This window comes from Castor canadensis, chromosome 3, assembly GCF_047511655.1.
Source record: "Castor canadensis chromosome 3, mCasCan1.hap1v2, whole genome shotgun sequence".
Lineage (NCBI taxonomy): Eukaryota > Metazoa > Chordata > Mammalia > Rodentia > Castoridae > Castor > Castor canadensis.
In genome coordinates this window covers 16,015,050-16,039,303 of record NC_133388.1, presented here as the reverse complement: position 1 = coordinate 16,039,303, position 24,254 = coordinate 16,015,050, and the positions used below count along the sequence as shown (strand labels likewise).

Here is a 24,254-nt window from a genome sequence, read left to right as displayed (position 1 = left end):
AGCAAGTAGGGTTCCACACTGTGCCACTTTACTACTTTACTGCTACATTTGGACCAATCCTTTAAACTCAAGGATGCACACTTGCTAGGTAGGAGCTCTTCCACTTGAGCCACTCTACTAGACCTTTTTTGGGTTGGGTATTTTTGAGTTAGGGTCTCAAGAACTATTTGCCCAGGCAGGCTTCAAAACATGAACCTCCTGATCTCTGTCTCCCCTGTAGCTAGGATTACAGGAATGAGCCATCAGTATCCAGCCATTCCAATTTTATAGGTCCAAAAGTATTATTAGTAACAAAGATGGTCAGATTCTTGGCAACAAAGTAACAATAACACAAATTCCTCAAGACCAAGGCACAGATGAGAATGCCCACTTGCAGATATTCACTTCTAGTGAGCAAAATGTCATATATTCTGTCTCAAACTGTCTCAGGTCAAGGAACAGGTTATTTTTTGTTTGTTTGTTTTTGTTTCTTTATAAATTTCCAATCTGTCATGGGTCAGTACTTTAGTAAAATTCAGCAAAAATGCTGCTTGAATATTGTGACATTAACTTGCCAGAAAAGTTTATATATGCTTACTCTCAGTTACTGTACTTATCTCAATGTGGACACACTTTGAACAGGACTGCTCTGGCAAATCCCATCCTCTTTCAGGAGCTGGGCTTGCCATCTTGCCTTTGGTCACGTGAAAAGCACACCATGGCTAGCTTGTTGGTTCCAAGCAGCACCAGGAATAAGCCATCTTTGTGGATACAGAGGCCACCAGAGCTGACCCAGCTTCCCTGGAAACTTGTGAGAAGTAAATGTTCATTATCATATGCCACTGAGGTTCTCAGGGTGTCTGTTACATAATAACATTTGACAAGTAAACCACATGACCTTCTGGATGAACTCAAATGCTTTTAGTAACAATTTTCTTATAAAAGAACTCAGCCAGGCATAGTGATAAATGCCTGCAGTCCCAGTACTTAGGGAGTTGAGGCAGGAGAATTGTGAATTTGAGGCCAGCCTGGCCTACCAAATAAGACCCCGTTTCAAGAAACCCAAATCAGCGGGGTGCAGGGGTTCAAGCCTGTAATCTGGCTAGTTAAGAGGTGGAGATCAGGAGTACTGTAGTTGAAGGCCATCTCTGGCAAAAAATTCAAGAGACTTCATGTTAACCAATGGATGGGCACAATGGTATGCTCCTGTCATCCCAGCTAAGCAGGGAAGCACAAATAGGAGGACTGTAGTCCAGCCCAGCCAAGGCATAAACGAGAGACTATATCTCAAAAATAACCAATGCAAAAATGGCTAGTGAGTGACTCAAGTGGTAGAATGCCTGTCCTGAGTTCAATCCTTAGTATGGCAAAAAAACAAAAATAAAACCCATGACAACAATCCCTGCCCCCAACCAAACCAAAAGAAAAAATAAAAACAAATCCTGTACCCAAGGCATTTAATGGATTAAAAAGCACTCTGTTCAGGTAGCAGATTTTCAACCACGCTGTTGTGAGGTTGGTAGATAGCATGAAGTCAACTTCTTGTTTAATACTTTCTTTTATTTTCTTTCACCAGAATATTTTCTTTCTACTTTTTTTTTTTGGTGGTACTAGGGTTTGAACTCAGGGCCCCATGCTTGCTAGGCAACAACTCTAATACTTGAGCCACTCCACCAACCCTGTTTTGTCTTGGGTATTTTTGAAATAGGATCTCCTGAACTATTTGCCTGGGGCTGGATTCGAACCATGATCCTTGTGATCTCTACCTCTTGAGTAGCTAGGATTACAGAAGTGAGGCTCAGGTGCCCAGCTTCTTTCTACTTTTTAGTGTGAGCAAAAAAATTTGAGCTACAGAATCTATATGAATGAATGATCAAGGCTGAGCTATAAAGAAGTAAAGCCAATTTAAAATTTAGTAACACAAATGACTTTTACTGTTATAAAATAGGATCACTTTCTGTTTTTATTATCAATTTTTTCCCTCCCTTTCCTGTTCTGGTAACTAAATAAACCTCAAACTTGACAGCTTTCTAACACATGTTAAGATCTGATTCCTAAGGTAGGCATGCTCTCCTACCAGTTTAACTAAACCAGTGGGAAACTTTTCATTGCCTCCTGGGCCATCAGGAAATATATTAAGGTTCCAGATTTAGAGTTTCATACTGGGGTTGGGATAGGAAGAGGAGGAAGGACTAAGCAAGAAGGAACGAAGAAGGAAAGGAACAGTGGAGAGAGATTACAGCTCACCATGCAACACAAAACAATATCACAAGTTTAGAGCAGGGCTAGCCTTACACTCAGCATGGTGACTCTTCAATGGCACTAAAAGCTAGAAATAAGATTTCAAGTACAAACAAGCTTAAAGGAAAGTTTCTTTAGTTATTTTTTACTAACCTGTATAATGACTGATTCTGAATCCCTAACAAAGGAATTACGAAACAAGAGAGAAGTGAGAGTAGCAGGAAGCAGGATAAAGAGATGGGCTTTGTATTGCTAACTCTTGACTTTCTTACTAGCCTATGTTGGATCAAAACATACTCTGCTGGATAAATAATAATTATATGATTTCAGCACTTGGGAGGTAAAGGCAGGAGGATTGTGAGTTCAAATCTAGCTTGGGCTACCCAGTGAGACCTGTCTCATAACAAAACAACAACAAAAACCCTCTGTGAGTCATAGTTCCTCATGTGTACACTAAAATAATCTATAAGCGCTTCCAAGATTATAGTGATTATTGAGAAGCCAATGTGTCTATATACAACCCTATCTCTAGGCTAGAAATATTAATTTTGGACCATGCTTACCTGCCCACCTTTGACTTCAACACCTAGTCAATGTGTCCTTCAAAATACTTTTTCATTACCCTCTTTATTTTTCATTTCCTCTTACACTACCTTTGTTCAAACTCTGAGTACCTCTTCCATCAACTCCTGCAAAGCTTCCTTCCTATTGTCTCTCTCCCTCCAGTATTCCAATCCACACTGAGCACACTGTTGAAAGGTTTAAGTTTTCTAAAACACCACTATCATTACATTCTCCCTACTTATCTATTTTAAAAAGGAAACCAAGAATTCCAGATCCAATGCAGAAAACAAAGAGTGGGATGTATGGGGCTAAAAAATAAATAAGCTGTGCCAGTCCTTGGTTACTGCGACTTAAATGCTCCTCACTATTCCTGAGGAGGACAATTCTGAAAAAGAAGCCTAAACCTGGTTCAGGGGACTAGCTCAGTGACCCATTCTCATTCTGTTCTTCCACATTCCCAGCTTCATCCCCTCCCATTCTTGGCAATACTTAATTAAATAAACATTCTGCACGCAAGTCTGATTTGGGCTGTGCTTTTGGCAGATGGTGGGGAATGGGAAAAGATACCCAGACAATGACAGTTTGTTACAGAAAAAGTCCTGGAAAACAAGAAAAACAAGATTCTTGAGTGAGTTCTAGAACAAGATCATTCCCTGGTAGATGGCAAAAAACTCCACCTCTTCTTTTCCCCAACTCCTAATAAATGGGGAGGTGACAACCTGGCATGCAGTAGGGCATGACAACCAACAGTTTTCACCAGAATCAGATTACTATAAGGTGTAAATGGAAGGTGAAGAAGTGTAAAGTCCTGATGCTGGCTAGCTTTACATTAACAGCTTCAGAAACCACAAAAACACAAAACTATAGGCTCAACTTCGCAACTCTCAACTCTAGGCATTCTTCAAAGCCTTCCAGGTCACAGTATAAAAAAAGATCCTATTTCCTGCAGCTGTAGGCAGACTGCCCAACTCTGTCTCAAGTTTTTTTTGTTTGTTTTGGTTGGCATTGGGGTTTTAACTCAGGGCCTCATGCTTGGTAGGCAGCACTCTTACCACTTGAGTCACTCTGCCAGCCCTTTTCTTGTATTGGGTATCTTCGAGATAGGATCTCATGAATTATTTGCTCTGGCTGACTTAGAACCTCTATCCTCCTGATCTCTGCCTCCTCAGTAGCTAGGATTATAGGCATGAGTAACCGGCACCCAGCTTCAAAATTTAATAGGAAGGATATCAGAGCTATAAGGATATCAGAGCTATAAGGATCTGAAGGCTGGGTGTAGTGGCTCACACCTTTAATCCCAGCTACGTGGGAGGGGGAGATAGAGAGGATCATGATTTGAGGCCAGCCTGGGCAAAAGTTGTCAAGACCCTATCTCTACAAATAACCTGGGCGTGGTGCTGCGTGCCTGTGGTCACGCTACGTGGAGGTCTAGGTAGGAGGACTGAGATCTAGGCCAACCCCAGGCAAAAAATGTTGAGGCTCTATCCAAAAAACAACCCAAAGTAAAAAGGGATAGAGGTGTAGCTCAAAGTGACAGAGCGCTTCCCTAGCAAGTGCAAGTCCCTAAGTTCAAACCCCAGTACTGCCCAAAAGCAAAACAAACCAACAAAAATCTCTGCAAGACATGCCTATGTGCACTGGCAGGTCCCCTTGCAGGTGTGGATTTTGAGTGTGTGGGAGCAAGAAGCCGCTCACTGAAAGCTCAAGAGATTCAAGTAGGGCACATTCTGGTGTTTCTTTGACCAATGGGAACAAACATTGGCAATTGTAACAACTATAGATAAAGAAAACAGGAGCTCAGCCAGTTCAGCTACCGCTGTGATGACGACCAGGGTCACCCTATCCAGCAGGCTGCCTAGACCTCCTGAAGTACTGGCAAAGAGGGACAAAAATTTAGGGTGGGTGAGAGAAGAGGGAGATTGCAATGATTTGTAATATTTCAACTTGCACAAGCTTGAGCTATTTCCTGCAATCTCTACCCAAATTAGAGTTGGTTCAAAGTTGGGAGTTGGCTAAAACAGAAACATGTGACTTGTAAGGCAGACATGAGGCATGACCCATTACTCTCTAAAAGTCACTGTAGCTAGGTGGTGGGTGCAAAGCTGCCAAAGGGTGCTGGCTTGTCCTTGCTTCTTTTCTGCTGTGATCAGTTCTTCCTCCAAACTGCAGCCCAGCCTGCTGACCAACACTAGTCCTTGCCCAGCACCAGGTGTATGGCTGGAGTTCCCTGGAGACAATACTCATTTTTCCTGACTCTCTCTTTCACAGTCCCACTTTGGCAGCTGGGTGTGCTTGGCCTCTCAGGTTCTGGACCCTACTACTCTCCCTTTCAGAACATTGTTTCCTCAGCTTCTCCCACAACCTTGTAAGATTTAATTTCGATGACAAACAGGAGTTAGACCTCCTAGGCAGTAGAACAGCTGGATAGTGGCTAATTCCACCATCTCTCCCAAAATGAATCTTTTGTAGAGGTGTGGCTGGCCACTGCCTTGAAGACTTGATGAACTGGAGTTAATGTAGCATACAAACTAATCTGTGAGATGCAAGAAGACTAAATTAAGTAATTCTTGGGACTCCCTCATATTCTCTCTGCCTTTCTAGTTTGGGCTGTACAGAGTGTACTTCTGTGCCTCTTGCATTCTGCTGTGGAAATTCTGACACCTTGGAATAGATACCTCTAGGAATTTGCTTGATTCCTGTACATATGCAACCATGGTGTCTGATGTGGTGAATACCTCATGAGAAACACTTTTTCAAGGTAGGATGGAGGCTGTTGGGTAAGTGTGCCCCCTCTCTTCTCTCACAGACAATTCTAAAGTGTATTATTCCCTGTGGCTCATCAGAGGGTTCCAGGAGGATTAAGCCCAGTTGCCTATAGCAGTGATCGGTTCAGAATGCATAACTGTATTGGCTCTCCCTCATTCCAGTTCATTCTTTCCATTTTCCTACTCTTTTTCTCTGGAAGAACTTCCCAAAATAAACTACCTACATGAAAATCTTAGGATTTACTTTCTGGAGGAAATCTAGTCTAAGAACAGATAGAAAAATCTCCATTTTTCACATTGGTCTATAAGAAATAATTATTTTTAATTGCCGATCTAGATCCCGGTCAAACTAGGGGGCCTTTTAGCCCTGGATTCTATGTTACCTTTCTGGACTTTCATTTCTTTAAAAAATATTCACTGAGCTGTGTGCCAGCCCTATATGAGATGCAATGATATAAACAATACAGATCTTGATCTCAAAAAGGTAACAGTTGTCTAGGAGAGATAGAAAAGGAAGTAGGTGATCTCAACTCTAGGTAGTAATGTACAACAGGAGTGTACAAAGGCTATGGTACACAATGTGAGTTACCTGAATCATCAGTTTGGGTGAAAATGGCAAGGGATGGCTTTCCAGTTGAGGTAACATCAAAAATACACCTTTTCAAGGGAACAGAAGAAATGATAGAGGAAGAACATGTGCATGCGGCAGCTGTTGAGGCTAAAAGTGACCATAGAATGTGAAGTTTAAAAAAATGCCTTGTTGAGCCAGGTGCCAGTGGGTCACATCTGTAATCCTACTTAATCAGGAGGCAGAGGTCAAGAGGATCAAAGTCTGAAGCCAGCTCGGGCAAAGAGTTCGAAATACCCTGTTTCAAAGAAACCCAACACAAAAACATGGTTGGTGGAGTGGCTCAAGTGGTAGAGTGCCTGCCTAGCAAGCATGAGACCCTAAATTCAAACCCCAGTACTGCCAAAAAAAAAAAAAAAAAAAAAAAAAAAAGGCTTACTGAAGCAAAATAATATTCAAAAAAATAATTCAAGTCTCTTAACAAATCCTAGCTGCCTGTAATCCATCATATTATAAATATGCCATATGTCACTTAAGAGTGTTTCAAATAGTTTAGATCTATTCTGCAGGAAAAAAAGATTGAATCTGCTTTACAAAATCATACTTATCTTAAATGTTTTGTCAAATTTGTTTCCTCCTAATTATTAAAATACAAGAAATTATTGATATTAAACTGTTTTGAGGTAAGAAAACAACAGCGGAAGGGTAAAAACTGTATTAGTTTTCTATTGCTGTCTAACAAATTACCAAAAACTTTGATCATACCATACTTTCTGTGAGTCAGTCAGAAGTCTGGGCATGGTGAGCTGGGTCTTCAGTCCGGGTTTCATAAGCACATAAGGAAGGCATCAACTGGGCCTGAATTCATCTAAAGGCTCAACTGGATGAGAATTTGCTTCCAAGCTCATTCAGCATGTCAACAGAATTCATTTGTTTGTGGTTATATGATAAGGGCCCAGCTTCTTGCTGGGTGTTGGCTGGGATTCGTACTCAATTCCAGCCATGTGGTTCTTTTGTCAGGCCATCTCAACACACAGCAGCGTACTTTTTCAAAGCCAGCAAGGGAAAAGTCTCTACTGCAAGTCTGCTATCAAGATGGAATCCTTTGGGCTGAAAGAGTGGCTGAAGCAGTAGAGCACTGACCTCACAAGTGTGAAACCCTGAGTTCAAACTCCAGTAAACAACCTCCCATGCAAAAAAAAAAAAAAGGCAACAAAATGACAGGAATGACAACCTATTATGATTGCCTTTGGTCAAAGGTTACACTCACACTTAAGGAAGGAGGGGATCATATAAGTATGAATATGAGACTATTATAAGTTACCTTAGTATATACTTTACCTAGTAAGTTTATGATCACCTTAGCAATACACTGTCAAATAGACTAAATGAGCCTTGTCACTTTCTTTGCCTTGAGCACCCCCATTCCTTTGACTTATTTCAGCTGTTTTCTCCCCCTCTTAAAAAACATCTAACTTTACATCTTCTATGAAGAGTGGTAAGAAAGCAATCAATACATTAGGGAAAGATTCACCATGATTTGAAAAAAAAAAAAACTTGGATGTTTCTGGGGTTTATTTCTCATACTCATATAGCTAAATGTTTGGAATTTGGTTGTCAGCTTAGGGAGGCACAATAAAGAGGTATAGTTTTAAAGGGTGGCATATTTAGCTACAGTATCTCCCAAGGTTCTGTCCTTTTTAATAGTCTTACAAGATTTTCTTGTGAAAGCTAAATACCAGAAGCAATCACTTTTATTATAGACCCAATCTAAATATCTGTTTATGTTCCCTTTTTCTTTTGGGTAGTGCTAGAGTGTGAGAACTTAGGGCTTCACACTTGCAAAGCAGGTTCTCTACCACTTGAGCCACACCACCAGTCTATTCTACTCTGGTTATTCTGGAGAGATGGGGTCTCAAGAACTATTTGCCTGGACTGGCTTCCAACCATAATCCTCCAGATCTCAGCCTTCCAAGTAGCTAGGATTACAGGTATAAACCACCGGCACCAAGCATATGTTCACTTTCAATGTTATTTCCTGAGATACCCTCTGGATAGTATCTGGAAGGAAATGTGAGAAACCTTAACACTGGTTGTCTCTGTGGAGGGAATGAGTGGCTGAGGACAAAGGTGGAAGGGCAGGAGACTGCTTTCTTGAATTCTGTTCCATGAGAGTGTATTGCTTATTCAAAAAATTTAACCACCACTGTCAAGCTATGGAAGGTGCCTAAAGTAGTATGTTCCTTCACTGTTCAGTAAAATCAATCCCTGACCACAAAGCCTAAGCAAATATTAGAAAGGCAATGAGAAGGTTCTCTACCCTGACATTATTTCCCTCCACCCCCCGCTTTTTGGTGGTGGATTGGGGTCTTGAACTCAAGGGTTTCATGATTGCTAGCCAGGTGCTCTACTGCTTGAGTCATGACTCCAGCCCTTTATGCCCTGGTTATTTTGGAGATAGGGTCTTGCTATGATCCTCCCATTTTAAGTTTCCTACCACAGCTGGGACAACAGGCACATGCCACCAAGCTCACATGGAGTCTCACAAACTCTTTTTTGCAGTGATCCTCACTCACAGCTTAGGATGAAAGGCGTGTGCCACTATGCCCAACAACTGATTGAGGTGGGAGGTCTTGCAAACATTTTGCCCAGGTTGGCCTCAAACCGTGATCTTCATGGTTCAGCCTCCCAAATGCTAGGATTAAAGGTCTGCACAGGATTGGAGGTGTGGTTCAAGTGGTAGAGCACCTGCTCTGCAAACACGAAGCCCTGAGTTCAAACTCTAATTCCCTCCCCCCGCAAAAATAAAAAAATAAAGACCTACACTACCACGCCTAGCTGAGAATGCTTTTTGGTATATCTTGGCTTATCACCTCTGAAATATGATTGCATGCTACTTTCAAAACAATGTTCCTCAGAGATAATTTCTTTCAGAGATCATACTTCCTCTTTCCCCAAATGGAAAGAGTGGTACTCAGGAGTCACAAGGACCAGGATTCAAATTCTAGCCTTAATGCTTCCTAGCTATAAGTAACAATTATTTATAGCTAGGTAAGTAACAATATTTTATAGCTTCAACATATCCTACCACAGGGATCATGTGAGTAAGGAGCCTCATGCATGTGCTCTACCACTAAGCTATACTCCCAGTCCCACCTACCTTTACTTAATCTAACATCTTTAAACAACTAACATTAAAATGAAGTTTTCAAGTGGTAGTCACACCACTGAAGACTTTAGATCCTTAATATTTTTATTGTTCACACTTACAAGTAAAGAGACTTACCAATCTAATTTAAAATGAGGTATAATAACAAACTCAGCCAGGTGGGATAGCTCAACTCCTGCAATTCCAGCCACTTGGGAGGCAGAGATCAGGAGAATCAAGGTTCAAGACCAACCATGGCAAAAAATTAGTGAGACCCCACCTCAACAGATAAGCTGGGCATGGTGGTAAGCACCTGTGGTCCTAGCTTTGTGGGAAGCCATATGAGGATCTCAGTCCAAGACCAGCCACATTCCAAATGCAGGACCCTACCTGAAAAATAACCTAAAGCAAAAGGGTGGCTCAAGTGGCAGAGCACACAAGGTTCTGAGTTCACACCCTGGTACTACAAAAACAAACAAACAAAAATAAGCAAAAACATTCAAATCACAGTTTAGCTTAGGAAATTTCTGAGCCTCTCATAATTAAATACAAGCTCAGATGACAAGAGATTTAGAAAAACATTGTGAGGTCCATGTAGTTTCTGGAATTATTTCAATAAATCATAATTTCCCAATTCAGCATTGTTCTTTGATGTAAACTTTAGTTAGGAAGGAATACTGACAGCAGAAACCTAATTTTAAACCAAATCACTTTGGAAAAGGGCCTAATTTTATCATGGTTGAAGAGGAATATGCTTAGAAATAAACACACATGTAAGTGTGCAGATGTATTTTCTGATACTTTTCACCTGTCAAACACTGTGACATGTAAAACATTTATAGAAGTTTAATAAACATGTCAATACTAAGTATGAGGTATGTAAAAATGCTTTAGCACAAAGAACCACACTGAAGTCATCCTCTTCATGGACACATATTTAGCGAGGTTTGCCTCTGTCAATTTGTAACAGAGACTGATACTCCTTGAAATCAATCTGTCTGTCTGTCTGTCTATCTAACTATCTACCTATCTATTGTTGAAGCCATGCAGTTTCTGTCCAGTTTACAGTCACTGAATTGTTTAGCAATTCCTTTGGAGGTGACTGTTTAGCAATCACTGGGAAGTGACACTGCAAGGGTTCTTAAACACCTTTTGCATTAACTGTATTATCTGAATCCAACCACTAGTGCATCTCCTACTTATATTTTTAGAAAGTAACTTAAAAACAGCTATTAAAAATAAATTATACGGGGCTGGAGGAATGGCTCAAGTGTTAGAGCCTAGTAAGCTTGAGGCCCTGAGTTCAAACCCCAGTACCACAAAGAACAAACCAAAATGTATGGATATAAAAATCTATCAAATATTTAAAAGTTAAATATTATTAAATATACTATTAGTATCACTGTTAGTGTTATAGAATCATGTTAATATTATTTATTACATATTTACATAGTATTGTTCAAATATTAAGTATTTACTAAATATGAAAAATAAGACAGTAATAGACGGAGTAAGATGCTAGTTACAAGACAATAGAGGAGGACATGCATGTGCAACACACACCTATGTACTCATGCAAACATAAATATTTGTAAGAAAACCCATCAAGCTGTTCAGAGAACATCACCAGAGAAGGTCTGAGGAACACAGTGGTAGGGTGTAAAAATACGTTACATTTGTGAAGGGCTGGTGGAGTGGCTCAAGTGGTAGAGCGTGAGGCCAAGTTCAAACCCCAGCAATGCAAAAAAACACTGTGAAATTTTAAACATGCATATACTATACTTTGATCAAATATGAATTACTTTTGAGATGACTTCAAATTTAAAGTTTTGTTACAAAGCTGTTATACAGGATGGCTTATTCATAAACATTATCAAACATTCTGTGCACAGTCTCTTTTGTTTTTGGTGATACTGGGGGCTTGAATTCAGGACCTTACACTTGCAAGGTAGGCACTCTACCACTTGAGCTACACTCCCATTACTCTTTTGCTTTAGTTATTTTTTGGATAGGTTCTCACGTTGTTGCGTGGGTTGGCCTGGACTATGATCCTTCTAACCTATGCTTCCCACACAGCTGCGATCACAGGTGTGCACCACTATACTCAGCTTGTTGATGGAGGGGTTCCTGCTAAGTTTTTACCTAGGCTGGCCTTGAACCACAGTTCTCCAGATCTCTGCCTCCTGAGTAGCTGTGATTACAGAAGTGAGCTAGCATCTAGCCTTCTAGCTAAAGTCTTTTTATGTAAAAGTATATAGGAGTCTTAGTCCCTGGGTGTACAGTAGATGCTCAGTAAATTCTTGTTTTGAAGTCCATCTCTTGATCTGCAGAAGTACCCTTGGGGAGGTGACAACTTCAGTATTTGCTTCCACATCTCTAAAATGGGAAGAAAGATAATGGCTACCACATAGGTGACTGTAAAGATTAAATGAGGTTTTCTGCAAAATATATCTGTTACATGGTAATAGTGAAATAATCACCACTACTAATCTATCTTAGTTTTTGGAACAGTTTCTTTCAGCCATTTACAAAACCAGATGTAGGCAAAATGTTCATATTAGTTAGAGTACTTCTCCTCTGGATATTTTAAGAGATAAGAACAGAGCTTGGCTTAACCAAAGAAACTGTTTTAACTTTGTATGTCAATTCTGAGATACTTGTATGGTGCAGAGGGTCTTCCTCCTTTCTGTCATTTCCCACCTCAGTCACTCACACTCTCCCTTCAATCTTACTTTACTTGCACCAAATGACCTGCATCTTGGACTCTACTAGTTTTTGCACTCCTTGGCATAGAAGACATAACAAGGAGAGTCGAAACTTGACTATGGCAACTTATAGAAATAAACTGGGGCTTTAGGAAAAACATCAGTTTTTCCTTAGTCTTTCTGAGAGGAAAAAAAAAAAAGGAACTATAATTGCATTAAACTCTAGTAGAATGAGTTTATACCACATAGTCAACCACTATGGGAACATTCTATAAATCATTTCGTATGACCCTGGTTTATCGTATACTGTCAAATGTTCTCTGCAACTGTAATCATATGGGTAATCATATGAGGCTGAATATGAGACATGTATCATTGTTTTAAAAGAGTCAATCTGATAATATTTTTTAGACTTTGGAAACTTGGAACAGTGCTGTCAAATGATGTGTAAAGTAACTTTTACCTTTAGAAAATTCCCACTATAGTGTTAACACAAGTCAGTTTTAAAAATATTTGTTTTTAAAAACAAATGTATAGGCATGATGTCTATACACCTATAAAGAGGAGGCAAAGAACTCAAGTTGAGAAAGCCAGATGGAACTTTTATGGTTAGTGTGTGGCAGAGCCAGGATTGGAACACATGTCTAATTTCAAAGTTGATATTTATAAACCACCACCATATTGGGGCACTGTTATTTATCTCTGAACCTGAGCAAATGGGAAACTCCAAGCTTCATAGGTTTGAGAGGGTAAAATGAAATAACATATGTAAAGCTTCTGTCATGAAGCTAGGTACAGTGGCATTCAGAAAGTATTCAACTTAATTCTCTTTTCACTGGCATGATCTTGCACAGCTAGTGTTCAATAAATGTTATTCTGAGGTCTGAAAAGCTGAAGTGTCTTATTTTAGGACTACTAACATCAAAAGTTCTGATGTTAACTATTGTGCTTTACTTTAAAAGTCACACATAAATGGTAACATGTAGAAGGTATAGTGAGCAATAGATATCCCAACTTAAGACAACGTGATATCATAAATTTACAAGACTTCTGCTATTTCCCCTTTCCCCTCTACCAATTCTTGGAATTTCGTTATCACAAAGTTTTCCATACTGTTGAGAAAAGGCATAAACTCCACATAATTTAAAATGGAAAAAAAAAAAAAGACATTCAATGGACTCTACTGCAAATGAACTATACGCATTTTAGAAATACTTGCTACGGCTACAAATTACCAGATACATAATTACAGTTTAAAAAAGGTCATATAATAAGGACTAGGTCACAACTCAAGTGGTAGAGTGCTCACATAACAAGTGTGAGGCCTGAGTTCAATTCCCAGTACTGCCAACAAATAAGGGTAAATAAACATTCCATTTTCAGTAGTCAAGAAACAAATATAGGCAACTCCTTGCAATTTTATTTTCCCTTAATAAATCAAATAAGACAAGTAAGAAAGACAATTTAGAGTAAGAATTTCTAAGTTACTTTAACATTAATTTATCACAAGTGTGAATTATTATCATTATTACTATAATTTTTTTTTGTGGTACTGGGTTTGAACTTGGTGCCGCACACTAGCTAAATAGGTACTCTACCACCTGAGCCACTCTGCCAGCCTTGTATTGTGTTGGGTATTTCTGAGAACTATTTGCCAGGGCTGGCTTCAAATCGTGATCCTCTTGATCCCTGCCTACTGAATAACTAGGATTACAGGCGTGAGTCACTGGCACTCAGCAACAAATTTTTATCATTGAATTTTAGACACATTTTTAAAAAGGTTTTAGCTAGTTAGTTAGTTACTGATACTGGGGTTTGAACTCAGACTCACACTTGCTAGGCAGGTGCTCTACTACGTAAGCCATGCTTCCAGCCTACTTAATTAGTTCTTGATCTAAATTATAAATTAGCACAAAAGGCAAGATTATCCTTGGATTAAACGTTTTTGGTTTTCTATGATAAACAGCCTTGACTATCTTTCAAGGATATTTGAAGTTCAATTGATACTCTGCATCTTATCAATGGGCCATCAGGTAAACAGTTGAGACAATTTTTTTTTGACATGTTACTTAAAACTGTAAGCTAAATGGTAGAGAGTTACACATTTTTAGACCATATCTAAACTTTGAGCCACACTTCCAGTCCTACACCTTGTTTATGTTTATTTTTTTCGGTGCTGGAGTTCACACTCATCTGGCATTGCTGGCAAGCAAGCACTCTACCATGGAAGTACGCACTCATTAAAAATGTTTGTGAATGTTTTTGCTCTGCCCTTCCTTTTTTTGAGATTGAACTCAGGGGCTCACATTTGCTAGGCAAGTGTTCTACCACTTCAGCCACACCCCCAGTCCTTTTGCCTTTAGTTTTGCAGATAAGGTCTTGTGTTTTTTTACCTGGGCCAGACTGGGACCACAATTTCCCTACCTCTCCAAAGTAGCTGGAATTACAGTCATATACCACCATGCCTGGCCCCTCCAGTTTTTGTACATATTAAAAATAATTCAAAATGTGTCACTAAGACTCTACTAAGAGGAAACCACTGTGCTAGGTTCTTGAGTGGTTTGCAGATGAACAAGATTTTGATACTCTCTTTAGGCAATATATTATAGAGCAGGTGATAAAGGAAATGAGACAGATACATAAATAATTGCAAAACAAGTCAGAAGATGTAAATACCTAAGAAAAATACGTTTTTAAAGTTCTCAGGAAGCAGAAAATACTTTTAAGTTGGAATGGTTAAAATAAAACAAGGGAAGTAGCCTTATCTGCGTTTGGTCTTAAAGGTTAGGATAACCTAGGTTAGGATAACCTAGGTTGGAGATTTAGTGATAAAAGGCAAAGGTATTCCAGACAAAAGATAAGTGAGAGCAAAAGGTTTGTAGTTTATATTAAAAAAAAAATGGTTTAAGCTTTGGGATAGGGAGAGAAAGAAATGTAAAGGGGGTGAATTCAAGTACGATACAGTGTAAGAACTTTTGTAAATGCTACAATGTATTCCCACCCAGCACAACAATAAATAAAGGTTTAAACTTTAAAATAAAATATGCAATTAAATATTGCATTTTAGAATTCTAGTGAAGTGCTGAGTAAAAAACTGTTTATAAATGTTAATAAGTTTCATTATGATTAGAGATGTATAATCTCAGAGTCACTTACACTGCCACTCATGAGACTAAAATTAATTCTTCTATGTTGCATGTTTAACTGAAACCTGCATTTACTACTCTGATTCACCGATAATATTTTCTAGCTCAATTCCATAATTCTCTAGGAAGTATATTCAGACTAATTTCCTAGAGATAAAACAATTACAAACAGAAGTAAAATGAGAAAACACTGTCAACAGTAGGACAAAGGAAAGAACGGGAGAGGAAGAATGGAGGAGTTTGTTATTAGGCATGCTTCCACCCATATATTCTTGGATCCTGACCAAGTTGCTAAGGAAAAAATGAGGTCACTGCTTTCAGTTGCTTCTGTTAGTTTTTTTTTTTTTGGCGGTACTGGGACTTGAGCTCAGGGCCTTCACCTTGAGCTACTCTACCAGCCCTTTTTGTGACAGGTATTTTTAAAAAATTAATTAATTAATTAATTAATTTTCTTTTATTCATATGTGCATACAATGTTTGGGTCATTTCTCCCCCTTTCCCTTACCTCCCCCGTCCCCTCCCTCTCCCCCTCCCACCCCCTCGCTACCAGGCAGAAACTATTTTGCCCTTATCTCTAATTTTGTTGAAGAGAGAGTATAAGCAATAATAGGAAGGACCAAGGATTTTTGCTAGTTGAGATAAGGACAGCTATACAGGGAGTTTACTCGCATTGCTTTCCTGTACTATGTGTTACATTCTAAATTAATTATTCTCGAACTAACCTTTTCTCTAGTTCTTGGTCCCCTTCTCCTATTGGCTTCTGTCACTTTTAAGTATCTGCATTAGTTTCTCTGCATTGAGGGCAACAAATGCTATCTAGCTTTTTGGGTGTCTTACCTATCCTCATACCTCCCTTGTATGCTCTCGCTTTGTCATGTGATCAAAGTCCAATCCCCTTGTTGCGTTTACCCTTGATCTAATGTCTGCATATGAGGGATAACATACGATTTTTGGTCTTTTGGGCCAGGCTAACCTCACTCAGAATGATGTTCTCCAGTTCTATCCATTTACTTGCGAATGATAACATGTCATTCTTCTTCACAGCTGCATAAAATTCCATTGTGTATAGATACCACATTTTCTTAATCCATTCGTCAGTAGTGGGGCATCTTGGCTGTTTCCGTAACTTGGCTATTGTGAATAGTGCCGCAATAAACATGGGTGTGCAGGTGCCTCTGGAGTAACCTGTGTCACAGTCTTTTGGGTATAGCTCCAGGAGTGGTATTGCTGGATCATATGATAGATCTATGTTTAGATTTTTAAGAAGCCTCCAAATTTTTTTCTAGAGTGGTTGTACTAGTTTACATTCCCACCAGCAGTGTAAAAGGGTTCCTTTTTCCCCCGCATTCTTGCCAATACCTGTTGTTAGTGGTGTTGCTAATGATGGCTATTCTAACAGGGGTGAGGTGTAATCTTAGTGTGGTTTTAATTTGCATTTCCTTTATGGTTAAGAGATGGTGAGCATTTTTTCATGTGTTTTTTGGTCATTTGAATTTTTTCTTTTGAGAAAGTTCTGTTTAGTTCACTTGCCCATTTCTTTATTGGTGCATTAATTTTGGGAGAATTTAGTTTTTTGAGTTCCCTATATATTCTGGATATCAGTCCTTTGTGTGATGTGTAGCTGGCAGATATTTTCTCTCACTCTGTGGGTGGTCTCTTCAGTTTAGAGACCATTTCTTTTGTTGAGCAGAAGCTTTTTAGCTTTATGAAGTCCCATTTATCTACGCTACCTCTTAGTTACTGAGCTGCTGGGGTTCCACTGAGAAAGTCCTTGCCTATACCTATTAGTTCCAGAGTATTTCCTACTCTTTCCTGTACCAACTTTAGAGTTCGGAGTCTGATACTAAGATCCTTGATCTATTTTGAGTTAATATTGGTATAGTGTGATAAACATGGATCTAGTTTCAGTTTTTTGCAGACTGCTAACCAGTTTTCCCAGCAGTTTTTGTTGAAGTGGCTGTCTTTTCTTCATTGTATATTTTTAGCGCCTTTGTCAAAGATAAGTTGGTTATAGTTGTGTGCCTTCATATCTGGGTCCTCTATTCTGTTCCACTGGTCTTCATGTCTGTTTTTGTGCCAGTACCATGCTGTTTTTATTGCTCTGTAATATAGTTTGAAGTCAGGTATTGTGATACCTCCAGCATTGTTCATTTTACTGAGTATTGCCTTGGCTATTTGTGGCCTCTGTGGTTCCAAATAAATTTAACAGTTGATTTTTCAATCTCTTTGATGAATGTCATTGGGATTTTGATGGGAATTGCATTAAACATGCAAGATTACTTTTGGGAGTATAGACATTTTTACTATGTTGATTCTACCAATCCATGACCATTGGAGATCTCTCCACTTTCTATAGTCTTCCTCAATCTCTTTCTTCAGAAGTTTATAGTTTTCCTTTAGAGGTCGTTCACATCTTTGTTAAGTTTACACCTAGGTATTTGGTTTTTTTTTTTGAGGTTATTGTAAATGGAATTGTTTTCATATATTCTTTTTCAGTTTGTTCATTACTAGTGTATAGAAATGCTAATGATTTTTCTATGTTGATTTTATGTCCTGCTACCTTGCTATAGCTATTGATAGTGTCTAGGAGCTTTTGAGTAGAGTTTTTTGGGTCTTTAAGGTATAGGATCATATTGACGGGTATTTTTGAGAGAGGATCTCACGAACTATTTCCTCAGACTGGCTTCGATCCGCAGTCCTCTTGATCTCTGCTTCCTGAGTAGCTAGAATTAAGAGGCGTGAGCCACCAGCGCCTGTCAAATTTATTTACTTTTTTAAAGGCAGCTACTAGGAAACTGGAAATGACTGTGTGTCTCATTAATGTGCTGGGGAGTTCTGGCCCTTGAGCCTGCTTAGGCTGGAGATGTGAGTGACAGTCCCTCAGGGTTATCAGTTAACGGCTTGCGTGCATTTTTGGCCATTGGATTAGGTCTTGGGTGACTCACAGTGTTTTGAAAGGGACAAAATTTTATTCATATTCTGTTAGATTTTTAATTCAACAAAATATAATCACATCCATAATGACTAAAATATGGCAAATGCAATACTTTTTGGAATGAGTTATAAACAGATTTCATTTTCCAAAGTTTGAAAATGTATTTTTGACCAAGATAAAAAGTTTAAAGCCTATAATAAAATGTCTGGAACTGAAATACACATGTAAATGTTGGTGCTAATTTTGGGCTATTCTGTTCTGAGATAAGCAGTATTTATGTCAAGGACTGTAGGCTGTGGGTTGTTAATGTTCATAAGAAAACCTATAATTCTAAAGAGTGGATTTTTTTCCTCAAAAAAAAATCAATAGTAGTAAACTCTCACTGTTGATCTCACATTGTCATTATATGCTAAGATTATTGTGGAAAGTCAAAAGTGATCAAATATCTAGCCCTACTTTCAGGATTTTTCCAATCTATCTTTATTCTGGATTTTTTTTTTTTTTTTGGTGGTGCTGGGTTTGAACTCAAAGCTTCATGCTTGCTAAGCAGGCACTTTATAACTTGTGCCACTCCACCAGTCCTTTTTGTGTTGGGATTTTTGTGAGACAGTCTCATGAACTATATGCCTGGACTGGCTTTGAACCACAATCTTCCAGATCTCTACCTCGTGAGTAGCTAGTATAACAGGCATGAGGCACTTGCACTTGGCTTATTTTGGAATTTTATACACTACTTTTGTCCTGTCTCTTTTTTTTTTTTGGCAGTACTGGAGTTTGAACTCAGGGCCTCATGCTTGCTAGGCAGGTGCTCTACTATTTGAGCCACTCTGTCAGTCCTTTTTGCATGTTGGGTATTTTCGATAGGGTCTCACAAACTATTTGCCAGGGCTGGCCTTGAACCTTGATCCTCCTGATCTCTGCCTCCCGAATAGCTAGGACTATAGGCGTGAGCCACAGGCACCCTGCTACACTGGTCTTTTTAATATAAGTACTGCAATCAATCGAGTTTCTTGAGTTGCAGCCACAGAAAACAACTCCAACTGGATTAAAGAGAAAAGGGATTTATCCAAATGAGTGCTGTTAGTCTATAGCATTGCTGAGAAGGCTGGAGACTATGCTCAGTAAATAGATGAGGATTGCAAGTAAGGACTCCACCATGTCAGAGCCAAGAAGAGACAGTGAGTTGCCCTGGGATCTTGGCCACTACAGCTCCCACTCTGTGCCCACACACTGTGGCCTTTCTTCCTTTTCCACTAGATGTTGCTGCCTTATGCTGCTCCCAGAAAGAGTTCTCAATAGTTTCTGTGCCATTAGCTCCTTACTCAAACACCTAGGTCATGTTCTGAAGCCCTAAATACAGAGAAGGTGGAGGAAGCAAGTCTCTGGCCTTGTAGGTTTTTCTACTGGGAAGTGGATTCTACCTTCTATAAGATCTCTACAGTACGAAGATCTCTACCTTCTCACTGGGAAGAAGGTTCTAGTAATGAGCAGTCAAAAAAGTCAAACTGTCATAAAGAAATGCTGCCTATTCAGGAAAGAATGGCTAAAGCAGAAGACAGGCCTCTGTTCTCTGACTCAGTGCTCTGGAACAGTCTGAGTGGTGACCTACCTAGGCCCCTGCTCCCACAATTTTTAAACCTCCTGGCTGGGCCCACAGTACTCTTGCCCTAAGTGATTTCAGCCAGGAATTGGGCAACTAAGTCTTGTCTAAGTTGATGCTTCAATCACTTGCAGCCTGCTATTTCATTGGTATGACTGGGCCACAGTCTCCCACCCTGAACTCTGGAAATTGGTTCTCATATTGCCCCATTCTCCCATCATGTCAAAATTCCTAGGCTTAGAGTCAGAAAAGCTGCTATGAGTCACACATGACCTCATCACTTACAAGCCTGGGAAAAGGCTCATTATGAATCTCTGAGCCCCACCAAACCCACAGCTCTCAGGATGACCAAATAATGTAAAAGTGTTTTGTAAACTAAAATCATAAACATACTCTTATTTGCTAATAATGTACATAGATATGACATATTCCTTAGTTCTTATTACTGATACTGTTATTTAGCAAGGGTTTTTAATTTCATTTTTTAATTTCTCAAAGCCCTATTAATTGGTTGATTCAACAACACAATACATATTATTTTCAAGTTAGAAAAGTGTGCTTAATATTCCTTATTTAAATTCATGTCTTTTATCCAAACCATTAATATTCTCTTCTAATTGGCAGCTTCTAAAGTTCTTTTAGTTAATATGCATTAGCTAAATTAAATTTCTCAAGTAACCTGTATCACATAGTTTGTTTCCTTTCAACATACAGCCATAGAAAGCTAAATATGCATTATCCGTTTGCATAGGACAAGGATAAGAAAACTCCTTTTGGTCTCTGACAAAAAAAAAAAAAAAAAAAAAATCTCTTTCCAGCTCTGAAATGTTAAGATTCTAAAATTCACGAACAGATATATATACTTTTTTTTCCCTTAGTGGTACTGGTGTTTGAACTCAGGGCCTCACACTTGCTTAGGAGGTGCTCTACCCCATAAGCCACTCCACCAGACCTGGGATATATGTTTTTTGAATGCAACTTTCATGTATTCGTTTGCCTGTAACACAAAAAAAAATACTGTCCTAATTTAAAATTTTTAAGTAACTGAAAAAGGCTCATGAATCTACCACTAATGTGCTTTACATGCTGTAAGCTACTGCTTGCTGTACAAGTTAAGCTTAAAAATAAGATAAATATTTTATAATGTAAATAAGAGACCTTGTCCAATTTGGATTCAAGTAAATTTATATTCAAATGAGGCTATCTCCACTTTTGTAATGAATATATTCTAATTGCAAACATTTACGAATCCCCAAGGCACTGAATCTAACCTATTTCAAGGAAACTGGACTAATACAAAGCTGAGACAAGCATACAGGAGGGTAATTACACATTCCAGAACCTATCATCTTACATTAGGAAATAGTAAGCTTCAAGTCTCACCTAATGCTCCTAGTCACTAGTTCTGAATGCTTGATTTTAATATTAAATGAAGGACAACAATATTACTGACCCTTAAACTGTCTTGGCTGTCATAATTAAAGTGCAAAAAACCCGATCCTGAACATCCCAGAAACTGAAATCATTAAATGAATTGGTTGTGTTTTCAATTTGGAAGAAAAATATGTAATTTTAAAAATCAAAATTAAAAATTAGAAATTCATACCTTGTGCAAGCATGTTGAACTCCAAGAACAGTGCTATGTGATAAAGTTCCATGGCTTCTTCTGCCCTGGTCATGTTTGGCTTTCCTGCGACGAGAGCCTGCACTTCACTGAGACTCCCAACAGAGGGGCTGCAGTGCAAAACGGAGAGGTCCACCACATCAGTATACATACAGTGTAATATCACTTTCGCATATTTTTTTGGTATAATGGATTCATCTAATATAATTCTTGTGGGCGTCCTCAAAGTTCGATCTGTGATTTCTTCACCAGTGCGTATCCTCCTTTGCAATAAATTTCGAAAAAATGGGGACCGAGCAGAAATAATAGCCTTGTGGGCTTTGAGTTCTTCATCTAAACAGTTCTGATTTCCACCAAAAGCTTCAACCAGTTCAGAGTCTGAAGAAAAACTAAGGACAACATCATAATAACACATGTAATCAAAGAGTCCACGCATATCTACATCAAGGGAATTTGGTGTTCCAAATTCTTCACTAAGCTGAACAAGGATATCGACATTTTGAAACCTTGAGTCCTCCATTCCAAACTCTCCTGTATAAAGGTAGTGTAACAGAGCAGAAAACATGGGCATATCAATACCAGCTGTATTGATGTCCATTATTATCTCTGCTCCATACTCTGGTGAGGAAGAAAGCAGTGTTTTAAAAAATGGACATCTTGCTGCCAAAATGGCACGATGAACAGGAAAACAAGTTTCTTGAAATATCAAGTCTACATCTGTACAATACTTGTACTCATAAAGATCAGCCATATCTTTCTGCAATGTCCGGGCTTCTGGTCTAGCCAAACTGGCTTGAAGAGAAAGCTCTTTTAAAGCTGAAGTTCCCTCATATTCTTCCACCAATGCATTGACATCTCTAACATCCCACCCAGAGAGGAGTTCTCGCATCTGCTTGGCGTGATCAGCAGATCTATTTGATTTTCGACGCTTAATAAACTTCTTTTTGAGGGTAGCAAGGCCAGAGGTTCTCTTTTTTTTGTCTTGTGGTTTCTCATGGCCATGGTCAAGGCTATACAATTTTGATTCACAACCATAGCCTTGCTGGGAATAGGATGATGTCCCTAAGAAGAAAATTAAACAAATAATAATGCTTCCATTTTTATTAACATTCATTTTCAACATTTAACATTTTTCAGGCTATAAACACATTCCTGAACCACAAAAATAAAATTGGCTTTTGTTTTTATAAAGGAAAATAAAAATTTCAAACAACTAATTTTTATATTAAAGAAGAAACAAGACTTGGCATCATTATGCACACGTGTAATTCTAGTTATCAGAAGTATTCCAAGTTCAAGATCAGCCTGGCCCATATTTCCAAAAATAAGAGCAAGGTGTGGCGACACACACCTGTGATCCAGGGACCCAGGTTGAGGCCGGATGATTAAGAGTTCTATGCCAGCCTGGGTTATACAATGAGACATCCTCTCAAAAAACCAGAACAGAAGAGGAAAAAGAAATAGGGACAAACAACAAATTTGTCTGGTTCTCTGGCAATCAAAGATTGATATGAGAGCTTAATCATGTATTTTAGAATAAGAGACAAGCAATTTATAAATTAAGAACATTACTTGTATATAACTGTGAAATATTTATTTTTCTACCTAACTACACCAAAGGCTTCATTTGTATTGGCAAGATAAAATGGATCAGGACATACCAACCGAGATTCCTATTTTGTCTCCATAATTGTCAACTGTGGTTAATACAACCAAAGAAAGGATCAACTGTGTTATAAAGCAATTTATTTATGATAAAACTCATCAAACCAGATTTACTTTTGGCAGTGGGGAGGAATCTAGATGCCACAGAACCATTATCTATAATAATTTTTCCAGGCTCAATTCTGTTTTTATCCACAAAGATCATTGAAAATACAATTCTATTTACAGTCATAATAGAAAATAAAATCTGAAAGTTACCTATAAAAGTCTGTTGGGCCTGTGAATTTCCCCCTACCCTTGGGGAACATGAATGAGGATAGTTAGATGCATTAGCACCCATTTTCTTCAGTCACTCAGGCATTCCATCTGCTGGTTCTTCAGAGTATAATCCCAGAGGCCTTTACGAACCTTCAACCCTGGATCCAGCAGCCTCTTTTCATCCATTTCTTGAATAAAACAAAAATAAAAAATAAATTTATTTATTTTTTCAAATGCATCTCAAATAACAGTTGAAAACTGCTTTTGTTTGCAAATAATTTATATGCTGTCAAATTCATACATAAATGTTTAGGAAATATAAAAATCTTTAAGTTTGAATTATGAATCCATGTCACCTGCAACCTTTAGCCATAAAATTATATATAAGACTGTAAAAAGAAACAGCATACTATACACAGTTGTATATAGTATTATACAACTATAATTTAAATAGTTGTAAGAAAAGAATTTCAAAGAGTATTTGACTAAAATGCTATAGGTCAAAAAAATTTTTTTTAAAAAAGAACACTTAAAGAATATTGAAGGTGTGGCTCAAGCAGTAAGAGGACCTGCTTTGCAAACACAAAGCCCTGAGTTCAAAACCCAGCCCCACCAAAAAAAGAAAAGAAAAAGATGCTGAAGGCTGGAGACATGGCTCAAGTGATAGAGCAACCTGCCTATCCAGTGTGAAGCCCTGACTGAGTTCAAACCCTAATACAATACAGTATCACCTGCCACCCCCACAAAGCTAACACCATTACTGTACATATACAGAGCAGATTAAGTGACTGGTTTGTTATTTTTCTGCTTTAACATAAAATTGCTTAAACTAATTTCTCTCTCTTTTCTTTTTTTTTTGGGTGGGGGGTAGTGGGGTTTGAACTCAATGTTCTGTGCTTAAGCAGGCTCTCTACAGCTTGAACCTCATCTCCAGCCCTTAAATTGATCTTTAATCTGTATAAATGTGCATTTTACTAAAGGGGAGAAGGAAAAGTGGATAATTAAAATTAAGTATCATGGGCTAGAGGTGTGGTTCAAGCAGTACAGCGCCTGCCT

General features: G+C 38.6%; 1 protein-coding gene across 1 annotated transcript in view; it reads right to left on the bottom strand.

Annotated features, from left to right (window-relative positions):
• The window catches only part of Btbd7 (BTB domain containing 7), a 94,487-nt gene that overhangs the window by 29,789 nt on the left and 40,444 nt on the right, over positions 1-24,254 (bottom strand). The window contains exons 2-3 of the mRNA XM_074067277.1: positions 23,199-23,386; positions 21,258-22,337 (exon numbers count right to left, since the gene is read on the bottom strand). Of these exons, the coding sequence (XP_073923378.1) occupies positions 21,258-22,337; positions 23,199-23,280 (1,162 nt within the window). The 5' untranslated portion in view covers positions 23,281-23,386. The remainder of the gene's footprint in view (positions 1-21,257; positions 22,338-23,198; positions 23,387-24,254) is intronic.